General features: G+C 38.4%; 1 protein-coding gene across 6 annotated transcripts in view; it reads right to left on the bottom strand.

Moving 5' to 3' along the window:
• ATP11B (ATPase phospholipid transporting 11B (putative)) overlaps positions 1-13273 on the bottom strand; it is a 218702-nt gene that overhangs the window by 128934 nt on the left and 76495 nt on the right. For all 6 annotated transcript variants that reach the window (XM_089675574.1, XM_089675572.1, XM_089675573.1 and 3 more), the window contains exons 5-9: positions 7986-8093; positions 7760-7888; positions 4471-4574; positions 1802-1849; positions 1486-1550 (exon numbers count right to left, since the gene is read on the bottom strand). In XM_089675574.1, the coding sequence (XP_089531700.1) occupies positions 1486-1550; positions 1802-1849; positions 4471-4574; positions 7760-7888; positions 7986-8093 (454 nt within the window). The remainder of the gene's footprint in view (positions 1-1485; positions 1551-1801; positions 1850-4470; positions 4575-7759; positions 7889-7985; positions 8094-13273) is intronic.

The raw sequence follows: 13273 nt of genomic DNA, 5'->3' as shown, positions 1-13273 counted from the left end.
GTTCCTGGATTACACTGGAGACTAGTGTGACAACAAGGATCACTGCTTTTGATTTACACTGGTCTTATGACCCTGGAACTGGTGTGGTGACAATCAGGGTCACCGTTGTTGGCTTACACTGGTGTGGTGGCTCAGCGACTGGTGTGGTGGTGATAAGGAACACCGTTTCTGGCTGCACTGGTCTGGTGGTAATCAGGAACACTGATTCTAGCGCCTCTGCTCTGGTGACACTTTGACTGGTATGGTGGTGATTGGAGACACTGACTGACTGCACTACTAGGGACCATTTCCACATAAGTGTGGGGGCAGTAAAACTTCGATTTTCATTGGCCCTGCACCATTTGATCGCAGTGACGAATCACAGCAATCACAGTAGTAAACAGATTTAATGAATGAAAGCCATGTTTACTTTACTACTAATTGTGAACGAGTGATTGGTCACAGTGATCACATTGTACTCGGTCAATGACAGTGACCCTGTATCCAAATCAGAGAGGCACCGCAATCACAGATTGCATGGTGAGCCAAAGGAGATATGGGTACATCCTCCCTGATCAATAAAGCTGATTAAAGTAGGAAGCCATTACAGTAGAAGGAAAACTAAACAATAAACCTACTTTAAAAAGTTGCCTCCCCATTGATCTGCATACATTTTAGTATAAATTGGAATGTAAATACCATTTTCCCCCCAAGAGTTTTCCAATGTGGTCACATGACTGTGTAGGGCCAACAAAGGAGCCAAATTACATACAGCGGTAAAGTCACCTGCCGGCGTTTTTACTCTAGGCATTGTTGGAGGGGGAGAGTGTTCACTCTCACCAGTCACCGATTTACATAGAACCTGGAGGTCTGTGGTCAAGTGACTGCAAAGAAATACATAGGAAGAAAAGTATTTACATTGAGATTTATGCTAAAATGCATGCAGGGCAATGGAGGGCAGCATTTTAAAGTAGGTTTATAGTTTAGTCCTTACTTCTACTTTAATCTCCCCTTGCCAGTTCCATATACCTATGTTCCCTTTGATTCCTCAACATCTGTTGAGCTGCCGGGGGAAATAGAATCTGTCAAGAGTCACCCAAGTTGTAGGCTTACACTTGGCTATTGGCTCTCCCCATAGGAGTACTGGTGCAATGTGACTAGTTTAGTGCTATTACATGGCGTAAATAATATGCTCTTCCATACCTGGAAGTACTGCTCCTGCTGATTGAATAGAATGGCAGTAAGTAAGGTACAGCTGGGGAGGGGATTATAAAAGCAAATTTGTTCTTTGCCCCTCATGGCATACCAAATATCCTAAAATGGCACAGTGCCAATACTGCCATTTAAAAAATGCTTCAAGTAATGTAATGAAGATCTGGAGGGAAATACTACTAATAGTGATGCTTGAAGAATGACAGAGAAGGCAAAATTGTCCACACACAGTAAGGAGAGGTAAACTACCAAAAAGAGTAAAAAGTAAAATTATATAAAAATGGTAAAATGTACCAAAAATTTCTTTTGTGTTTTTCAACCTCGCTCCTCGAAGTAAAAGGTTTTCTGGTCCAAGAGCTCTGAGGAAATAAAGAAAAGTTTTGAGGAAGAGCCAAACAATTTTTTTTTCATTCAAAAATGCAGAATCCTAAAAATGTTTATCCGTCTGAACAGACTGTTAATGAGAAGTAACTACAATTCTCTGAAATCAAGAACTGTTTAACCTTCCTTTCAATACGATCAGCTTTCATTACAAGCACTAATCACTCAGTGATATCCTTCTATAGCCACTTCAAGGGAAACTCTAGAACAAAGATCAAACTGGGTTTACCTTACAATATCCTCTGAATGTTGTCGTATGGTGATCCTTCCAACAAACCTAAGTAAAATATTTTGATAATATTAAAAATACACAAATAAGCCATGTTTAATGCAGCTCATGAATTCACTAGCTGCTGTAAGAAGGAAAAGAATAAACATTAATTTTTAGAAAAGGAAAAGAATAAGTGTAAAAAAAAAAAAAAAGTTATTTTGTATGATAAAAAAAAAAAAAAAAAAAGTATAAAATACTTTGTATAAAGTGTAAACAATCGTATATAATGTGTGTGTGTATATATTGCTCATGCATTTTTAAAGTATAGAGCTCTCTTATGAGCAACAAGCACACCTTTAATACCTAAAACTACAGGGAAGACTGCAGGGCCATTCACAAAGCGCAGCGCTTCTCACGTGAAGTCGCAAGCTGTCACAGCCGGGTGCCCACACTAAAGATGCCGGTGCCAGGGAGAGAAGACGGTCGGTGAAACCAGCGGTGGCGAGGACACCGCTGGACTGAGGGACAGGTAAGTGCCTGTAATTTAAAAGTCAGCAGCTACAGTTTTTGTAGCTGTTGACTGTTATTTTTTTTTTCCAGCTGGAACTGGGCTTTAATTAAGAGATATTAATTTACTAATTAACATCTCTTAAGGGACATTAAGGGACAGAGCCTATTGCTTGCAAAGTGAATGTTCGCCTAGCTTCCTGAATAAGGTGAAACTTTGTTCGCTTCAATCACAAAATTAAATTGATGAAAAAACTGTTTTTTTTACCTTGCATGTGATTTCTTACACAAAGTGAACACAGTTTCCAAATTTGTATCCCCCAAACTATCCGTCTGTCTTATTCAATTACACATTTTACATAGGGCATATTGGACCTCAATTCGAGTGACAAGAGGTCGCCCTACTAATAACCCCCAGTACCCCCACTGTTCTGCAGCCAGAAGTACCCATTTTTCTTTATTATCGGCATGCCAAGAGATCCTGGGGTTTTGGCTTCAAGTGATACAATTTTTCAACGATCAAATGAGGCTCCCCTTTGTCCTTGAACGCTACACAATGTATTCTTTGATTATTCCTAGACCCAGATGCTGACAGCTATATGACAATATTTATGCATGAAACACTTTTTAGTGCGAGGAAGTGAATAGCACACTCAAGGATTATTATTATTATACAGTATTTATAAAGCGCCAATAGTTCGCTCAGCTCTGTACATTACAAAAGGGGGACAGAACATGTGACAGAAAAGTAACAATACAATGCAAAACATGGGGGGGATCGAGGGCCCTGCTCTTTTGAGCTTACAATCTAGCAGATAAAAGCAAACCCCCCACCCTCCTACACTCCCATACAAAAAGCTCACAGAGGGTGCCCGACCAAATACAATGAAGTGTCCGATCACTGGTTGGAGGTTGATCACATGCATATTACAGTTACTAGGACAGGGGCATCAATAAGTTCTAAAGACTACCAGACCCTTCAGAGTCATACTAGCCTGTATGTAATGATACTCCCTTCCCTGTCTGAAGTATATGGAAGGAGCCATTTTATATAACATAGCTTCTTTTTGACCACGAGACTACTGCCACTTAGGCCCAGGTTTCTTGTTTCACTCAGACTATTGTGATATGTTTATTGCATATGTATGGACTGGCACCAATTGTACTCTTGTGTTTGTAAGATCTGAGAATGCCTTAAAGAGTACTTACTTGTTATTTGGTGTTTCGCTATACAGATGTACACTATCTTGGTTCGCTGTTTTTTTTTTTTTACTGGAAACCTCTGTATGCATACCTTTATTTCAATAAATACCGTGTTGTTTAAAAAAAAAAAAAAAAAAAAAAAAAAAGTGAACACAGCTACATAGCTAAGAGAACAGTCTCTTTAAAAAGCAAATATACACTTTCAAAAGTGAACATTTACTTTGCTAAGTGAACAGTTTCTGTTATTTTAGTAACACATAATGAAGTGTACAATCCAAACGCACAAGTTCCTGCGTTAAAAATGGCTGTGTGTATAAGTGGGTGCTGCAGCGACCGTCGGCAGGAACTGAACAGAACCAGCAAGGGAGAATGTCACCAGCACACCGAGGATCACCAATATGGGTCCAAAAGGTTTAACGAACGATCACATAGTTACAGCAAGGCAACATTTCAGTCTTGCAGGACCCCTTCATCAGGTCACATGCCTGCAAGACTCCGAAACATTGCTTTGCTGTAACTATGTGATCGTTCATTAAAACGTTTGGACCCATATTGGTGATCCTCGGTGTGCTGGTGACATAATGAAAAGTGGCGCTTTCCCTTTATTTCCTATACAACTCATTACATTATATTACATTATACAGAGTAATGAAAATAGGGAATGCAAATCCTGCAGGATGAAAATATCTCAAGCTACAATATCTTGCTACTAACACTCCTGTGGCATTTAGACAGACTCAAAAGATGTTTTCTGTACAGAACAGAATTGTGTTCACTCTACAAAGAATTTTAATGTAACCTAGTGTTTGTCCCATCCACCTACTATGTGCCCTCCATTTACACTTAACCAAGACATAAGTCCAGAGGGGCTCTTAGGCTTATCTGCTTGACCTGAGATGTACACTGCCACTTACAATATCAAACGTGGGTGGACATTTGGATCAATGCCAGCTACATCTACTCTTGAGATGAAATACCTGTAAAGGTCCGCCTCTGGCTGGTGACATTCTATGACTGCGATTAAGGAGTCCAGGTTTGTAACAGATTGTAATACTGCTGTTTCCGGAACGGCATAGTGTGTCTGAAAAGAGATTTAAAAAACATTAATGGGAAAAACATCTGTACTTCTGTGTTTTTAAAGCAGGGAAGTGTCAGAGAACATCATGACACTCAAAAGCTGCTCAGAATCTATAAACCCCAGCTAAGCCTTTACGGTTGCTGGCAGGGTGCTAGGACTAGAAAACCTTGTGATGACAGAAATTGGTAGCATGCAAGGGTTAAATACTTGTTAAGTCCAGGGGTACAGGAAAAGGCTACATTACCTACTTGACTCCCTACTCCAGGCCAGATAAAGCATTGTCCTCTTCTGCCCAAAGCTCTGGTCTGTGGGCAGTACCTCTGCCTTCACATAGAAGGCAGGACCATCAACCCTGAAATGTACATGGTAACAGAGAATGGACAACCTCGGCCTAGAGAAGCGGAAAGAGGAGGCTGTGAGAGACTGGTTGCACCGCTGGGGGGAACCTGCTGCAGTGAGGGGGGGGGGGGAAGTAAGTAATGCAGCCTCTTCTGCAATCTCCTGGACTTGGCATTTACCCTTGCATTGTGATGAGGGTCAACTGCAAGGGGATTTTTTGTGTTGTTCCCAGAGTTGGGCTATAACAGCAAAACCATATCACAAAGCATTCAATTGGGGATGCACTCAAATTTTCGGTGGCCGAAACGTATTGGCCAAAAATAGCCCTATTGACATTTTGCCGATATGAAAAAAGGAACTGATATAGGTGCCAATAATAGCTTATCTGTTGCAGCCCACAGGCATTCAGTCACTATCAACTATCCATTGGCTGGTGCATGAAGGAAGAAGGTGCGGCTGTGACATCTTGGTTCCAACTCTGTTCCGCTCTCGTGTAGGTCACACTGTTCCCTTCTCCTTCAGGGGGAAAGCGCGGCTGCAAAATGAGGATGCCTTGGCTTCGCTGTTGCGCATGCCCAGTGGTGGTTGCCGCGCCACAGGGTGAAGTTCCACAGCAAATTTAAGGGGCTAGCTATCTGGGAGAGTGGGCTTCGTCTCTCCTCGATGGGACCTACAATATATGCTATAGGTGAGAAAGAGATCATCTTTCCAACTGCATCATGTTGCATACCTTTGGGAAGTTTAGAGTTGACAAGTGACAACCAAAGAATAAAGTACAGTATGTCACAGAAGTTGTAGAGCAACAATTCTTTTTTTCAGATCATCAGAGTTCTTTGCCATGAGGTGCCATGTTGAACTTCCTTTGACCAGTATGAGAGATTGAGAGAGATAACACCAAATTTAACACACCTGCTCCCCATTCACACCTGAGACCTTGTAACACTAACGAGTCACATGACATAGGGGAGGGAAAATGGCAAATTGAGCCCAATGTTGACATTTTCCCTTAGGGGTGTACTCACTTTTGTTGCCAGTGGTTTAGACATTAATGGCTGTGTGTTGAGTGGTTTTGAGGGGACAGCAAATTTACACTGTTATACAAGCTGTACACTCACTACTGTACATTGTAGAAAAGTGTAATTTGTTGTCACATGAAAAGATAGAATAAAATATTTAAAAAATGTGATGGGTGAACTCACTTCTGTGAAATACTGTACATACACTGGGTGATTATGCATGGTATTTAGAAAGAGAGCATTGTTATTTACTGACCACAGGGTAGTGCATTTTTTTCTAATTTAGCCACCTGACCTCCAGAAGATTAACCCCCTTCATGACCAGGGCATATTTTTGCTATACGGTGCTGTGTTACTTTAACTGACAGCTAAGCAATCATGCAACACTACACAAATAAAATTTATGTCATTTGTTTCCCATAAATAGAGCTCTCTTTGGTAGTATGTGATCACTACTGGGGTTTTTTTTTTTTTTAATTTCTTGCACTATGAATTTTCATTTCGGTGCACCACTACATTCTATAATACAAAAGATACACACACCAATATATGCTCCACTCAAGGCAAATTTCATTATTATGTAGACATTTTCTTCTGGCGTGTTAACAAAAGCAATTATACATTTATATTAAGAAACTCTAACGAAAATATTTTGGTGAAAAAAAAAAAAGGCGGACCTGGTATTTTTGGTTGCATACTTCTGTGTGTTAATGCACACAATGCCTGGATACAGAAACAGCCAATATGCATAATAGCAACAATTTATATGCCTCAAGCCATGTAATCAAACCCCCTCCATCACAACTTTTAGTATAAGAAATGCAGAGTACACACTAAGGAAGGTATTCTTAAGGTAAATTAGGGAGACCTATGCTGTACAGAAAAGGAAAGACAGACGTGATCTGGACCTTAAAATTCTCTACTCTCAGTGTAAGATTAGTCAAAATCTGCACCACACAGAATGGCCCTAATAGCAGAAATGTGGAGGCTGACATGATCTGTATTTCTCCTTGGTGTCACCTAAAACACACAATCCTTTTTTTTTTATGAAATATACCACCAATTATTCAGATTCATTAATTACTAAAGGCTACTACCTTTCATATTCTATGACTGAATCCAAATCTCAATATTGTCTAAACAAATAATCCATATAAAAAAATGTCAAAAATAATCTCCAATTACAAAAAAACACCTATTTTGGCATTCTGTACCCATGCATTTATTGTTTAGCCAAGATTGGCAAAGGAGCCCTTTGAATGCATGCATCCCCGCAGAGAATGTCATCCCTCTTCCTGTTATTCCCTCCTCTGTCCAGCAATTTAGCGGAAGGATTGTCAGGTCTAGACACAAGTTGCTGCTTCACCTGTCTGAATAATAGTCTGTTGATAGGACAGTACCAAACTGTAAGAAATCTAATTGCTTTTATATTTTAAATAAAAGTGGTAATGCCACTTAACAGTGCTGTGCCATTCATTCAAACTAACACAACCAGATGAACCTGTGCTGAAGCACAAAACAAATACCATGCGTTGCTGTGTGTGGCATACAGTAACACACCTCAGGGCCTTCGTCATTTACCATGTCATGTACATATGTTCTGACCTTGCAAGGATAAGCAAGATTGCCATCTGTGGTGATTAATTAGTACATTTTTTTGTGAAGATCCATCAACTTATATATGCGGACAGTAGACCATGTATGAGCAACATAAGCATGCTGCCTCTTTAGCTGCAGACAAGGTATGCTGGGACTCGAGCTCACAAGCAGCAGGTTGTCTATGTTGCATTTCTAGGTAAGACACTGATGCAGTAGGGGATGCCAATCACATACTTTGAGATTTGTCTCTCCATCCAGACTTGCAGTCGTCACATGGCACGAACCATTTGCTCGGTCTGAAGATAGCAACACCAGATCTGCAGGAAAGGTCTCATCTTTGGCTACTCTAACAATGTCACCTACCTAAAAGAAAAACAAAACATTAAAACAAGCTTCATAAAAGATCAAACCTCTACCCTTGTTCTACCTAACACCATTAATAAAAGAGATATACTTATACCCTGATGTTTTTTGATCTAGTCTTAACAAGGCCTCCACTACGAACGACATAAACTGGGGCTCCATTGACTTCATTGTCTGCTTTGTGTCGCAGCCAGTCTTCATAGCCCTGAAAATGCAACAGAAGAATTCATGGGAGGGTTTTGTCAAAACAAGCTACTATGCATTTCACACCGAGCTCTCTTGTGGTTAATACAAGTAACACAGGAAGTCAAGAACATGACAAGATAAATCCTTATGTAAGAAGATGCCATGAATTACCGGTATCTTTTTTCAGAAAATGCAGCAGTTTTAGGTTTCCTACTTTGTAGGATTTATTGAATCCTTCCTTGAACTTCTCAATAATTAAAAGAGAATTCTGCTTATATCTGCACTGCAGCTTTAGAAACTGTTTGAAACTTCAATAGCTTTACCACCACTGTCCTGTTACAGCAGTTGTGCTTGGGGTCTTAATCTGACTATACAGTCCAATAGGCTTCAGAGGTACACCCGCAGCATTTAGTAAAGTTGGCCAAACACTTCGTTTTATTTTTTTTTTTTTTATTCAGCCACACAAATGGGGTGGGTGGATGAATGACCCCCCCCTCCCAAGCCCCAGGACATTTTATTCAGACAGTGTACCTAGCTGCCAAACTGGGGTAAATTGTCCTGCATGTCCCTTTGACAGAAATTGATCAAACAATTGACTTATGTCAAGCAGGCAAAGCCACACTCTGATCCAAATTCAGATGGTTCCTGCAGAACCAGCCATTATGTGATCAGTGTATGGACAGATTAACAGTCCTAGTCAGACACTCCCTTTTTAGTCTTTGTAATACAAGACTGAGTGGGGTCACTTGTGAGGGATGTGTGTGGCTATTGCTCATCAATGCCAACACAGAGCACTCGAGTGGGAGGGTAGGAATTAACATTTTTACTGAGAGAAAAAGGTGCATTGAGGCACAAGCAAAAATCTTCACAAATCAGAACATTCATGGGTACAAGACTTTAAAAATCAAAATAAAAAGGTATGCAGTATCAATTGTGATTTAAAGGCATACTCCACCATTTGTAAAAATAAATAAATAAATAATAGCACGTGCATTCAACATTGACCCTGCAAAGCATTGAAACCACAATCAATGTATCATGGGGGCAATGTACAGGCAGCTGCAGACTATTTTATCAGTCCCAGGTCCATACAGAGGTACAAAGCATCAGTTATGGAGCTGAAAAAAAGTAATCATCAAACTGCTTGTAATAATGGTGTGACCCTCCTGCGCTCCAAATGTGTGTTAAAATAATAAAAAATATATAATAAAAGAACCCCAAACAGCTGCTAGCATTAAATCATATACCAATGATCAAGTGAATATAAACCATAAAAATGCTGCGCTACATTCAAACTAATTAAAGTAAATGTGGAATTCAATATCTCAAGAGAAATATTAACAATAATAATAAATATAATTATAAATGTGCTTAGTGATAACACAAAAAAGTGATGGCAAAAGCACAAAACTTAAATCAATACGCATGTGCAAAAAAATGCACATACATATATTACATCACACGTGCAAAAATGTGAAGTGAAATATATCTAAATAATACACGCAAACTCAAAGTCCAATGAATATTAAAGGTGAAAAAAAGTTCCAATAATGGAATATTAAAGGTGAAAAAAATATATTTTTTGGTTAACTGTGTTTCCAATATACTGTAAAGTGACCACAGGTGAAACAAAACGTGCAGGTATCTGGGTGTAGATAGAGCTTGTGAATCCAACCACCTTCTGGATTAGCCTCTCACCTCATCACTTCGACCCTTGCGGGTCAAAGAGCAGTAATGGATCCCTCTCACAGATCCTCCAGGCACCAAAGCACTCCAAAACCACTTCTCAGGATATAATATTCCCACTCAGCTCTTCTCCAGGTATAGATGAAATATCACTTTCCCAGAACAAAACAGAGGGATCCTCCCATAGTGTAGTATGTTTATTATAGGAACATCAAATCTTTAGTGAAAATACACTTACGTAGCAGCCAGTCCACATTAGACCCTCATGCTCTCAAATGAGGATATATGTATGTAAGTTGGGTGTACAGCTGAATCCACAGGTGTACCAAGATGGCCGCCACGCCGGAAATACGTCACCGCGCTACGCCGACGCGTTACGTCACAATATCACGTGACTTCATCAGGGCTGTCAATCACAGTGACGATAGCTCTTTATATACCCGGCCAGGATAGAAGGAACTACCCACATGCAGGTGTTTCCTTCAACCTCATCACATCGATACTTCCTGCGGCCATTAAACTGAAGACCACTGGGGACTATTATGCAGGAATACATAAGCTAATATCTGCAATGGGCACATTTACACAAAAAAACGAGGAGTGTATAAAAATGTACCAAAACGGGATATTGCAGAAATATATACACTAATAGCAGCAATGGGCACATTTACATAGGAAACAATGTGTATAATAATGCACCAAGCCGCAATCTAAATTAAAAGCAACAAAAATATATTAAACAAGAAAAACCTTAGTACCCATTCCCATTTATATAAAATGTTTTATTTGATTAATAAAAAATATTAAAATAAAAATATATAAAAATAGATCTAATCTCACTTAATTTACGCCAAAAATCAAGTGCTCTCTCATTATATATACCAATATACAGCCCGTAATTGCTAATATATATATATATATATACCATAAATTCTGCGTATAAGGACGCATCCGTATATATATATAATCCTAGATGGTGAATAACCATAAAAATACTTTAAAAAAATTTTAAGAAATTTATTTAAAAATGATATTTAATTATTGAGAATGTTTAATAAAAAATGATAATATTTATTTTATTTTAATCTTAATTAATTCTATCCTTCACCAGCCCATAAAGGGCAACTCCGAATAGAACCACACACAGATATTCTATCTGAAAGCATGAGTTTACATAGTCAAACATTATATATACCCATAGCACCATCTCGAACTACCTCAGAAATCAGAAATGAAACAATTTACATCAAACTCGATGTTCAAACCATTAGGGGAATAAGTGTGCATACTATAAATCCACTTAGACTCTAACTGGCTCAAAGTACGCACCTTATGGCTACCTCGCCAATGTCTCCTGTATTTCGTGATACCCCAAAATTTTAATTCACTAGGGTCTTTGTTGTGACACTTGGCGAAATGCTTAGAGACGCTATGCTTCGGGAACCCCTTCTTTATATTTTGGACATGTTCCCGGAGCCTGACCCAAAGTGGTCGTTTAGTTCTCCCTATATATTGCATTCCGCAACTACATTGCAGCGCGTACACAACTCCCTCCGTCCTACAAGTGATACATTCCTCAATTTTAAATTCTTTCTCGCTCACAGATGAAGAAAAAGTCATCAATTTCTTATTCCTGCCTTTTGTGGCTTTACATGCATAACATGTTCTACATGGAAAAAACCCATTTATATCCAAAAAAGTGACATTCTTTTTGTTGGGTGGATCAAGAACATTTTTAACAATTTTGTCTCTTAAAGATGGGGCTTTTCTATATCTAAAACAAGGGAAATCTGATATTATCCCTTTCAGGGCTGGATCGGCTTTCAATAGTGACCAATTTTTTCTAAAGATAGTTTCCACTTTTTTATAATGGACATTGAAATCCAAACATATTACAAGTTGGTCTTTTTGTTCCTCATTTTTCTCTCGATCTATCAGCAACACATCCCTATTTGTGTTCCCAACTTCCTGGATTGTGTTACTAATAGAATCTTGCTGGTAACCCTTGGCTTCAAACCTCTGGCCTATGTTTTTTGCTTGACTCAGAAAGTCCTCCTGCATTGTACAATTCCTTCTGAGTCTAATCATTTGGCCTTTAGGTATATTTAATAACCACGGCGGGAAGTGGCAGCTGTCACGTGGAATGTATCCATTCCTGTCAACACTCTTAAAAAATGTCTTTGTGATGATTTTATTTTGTATGATGTTAATATCCAAATCTAGGAAGCTGATCCGCTCACGACTATGTTCCCATGTAAGAACAATATTTTTAGTATTCTTATTTAAATTCTCACAGAAACATAATAAATCTTCTTCTCTTCCCTTCCATATTACTATAATATCATCTATGTATCTTTTAAACAAAATTAATTCTTTCGGGGGACTCAAATAAACTGCCAACTCTTCCCAGTGTGCCATGAACATGTTTGCCACACTGGGAGCAAAACGGGCTCCCATGGCTACACCCTTAACTTGATTATAAAACACGTTCATATGCCAGAAGTAATTATGTTTTAAGCAAAATTCTAGACAATCCAAAATATATTTTCTCTGCCCTCTTTTTAGGTTTCCATATTTTCTTAGACCCCATTCCGTAGCTTCCACCCCTTCTATATGACCAATTATTGTATATAACGATGAGACGTCAGCTGTTGCCAAGATCACATCGTTACCATCTATTTTCTCCAACAATTGTATTAGGTGCTTAGTATCTCTCAGATACGACCTAGTTTCTCTCACCAATGGTTGGAGAAACATATCCACGTATTGCCCTAATCGTGCCATTAAAGATCCAATCCCATTAACTATAGGGCGTCCCGGAGGACAGATGCTATTTTTATGAATTTTCGGGATGGTATAGATAATGGGAATTCTGCACATTTCAGGAACAAGATATCTGGCTTCTTTTTTATTCAGATATTCTTTCTCACGTCCTCTTTTAATCAACTTTTTAATCGGAGTTGCCCTTTATGGGCTGGTGAAGGATAGAATTAATTAAGATTAAAATAAAATAAATATTATCATTTTTTATTAAACATTCTCAATAATTAAATATCATTTTTAAATAAATTTCTTAAAATTTTTTTAAAGTATTTTTATGGTTATTCACCATCTAGGATTATATATATATACGGATGCGTCCTTATACGCAGAATTTATGGTATATATATATATATATATTAGCAATTACGGGCTGTATATTGGTATATATAATGAGAGAGCACTTGATTTTTGGCGTAAATTAAGTGAGATTAGATCTATTTTTATATATTTTTATTTTAATATTTTTTATTAATCAAATAAAACATTTTATATAAATGGGAATGGGTACTAAGGTTTTTCTTGTTTAATATATTTTTGTTGCTTTTAATTTAGATTGCGGCTTGGTGCATTATTATACACATTGTTTCCTATGTAAATGTGCCCATTGCTGCTATTAGTGTATATATTTCTGCAATATCCCGTTTTGGTACATTTTTATACACTCCTCGTTTTTTTGTGTAAATGTGCCCA

The sequence above is a fragment of the Staurois parvus genome, unplaced genomic scaffold, assembly GCF_062004578.1.
Source record: "Staurois parvus isolate SC_StPar_1 unplaced genomic scaffold, SC_StPar_1.0 ptg000155l, whole genome shotgun sequence".
Classification (NCBI taxonomy): Eukaryota; Metazoa; Chordata; class Amphibia; order Anura; family Ranidae; genus Staurois; species Staurois parvus.
Note: the sequence above shows the minus strand (reverse complement) of the source record. Positions and strands in the feature narration are given on the sequence as shown.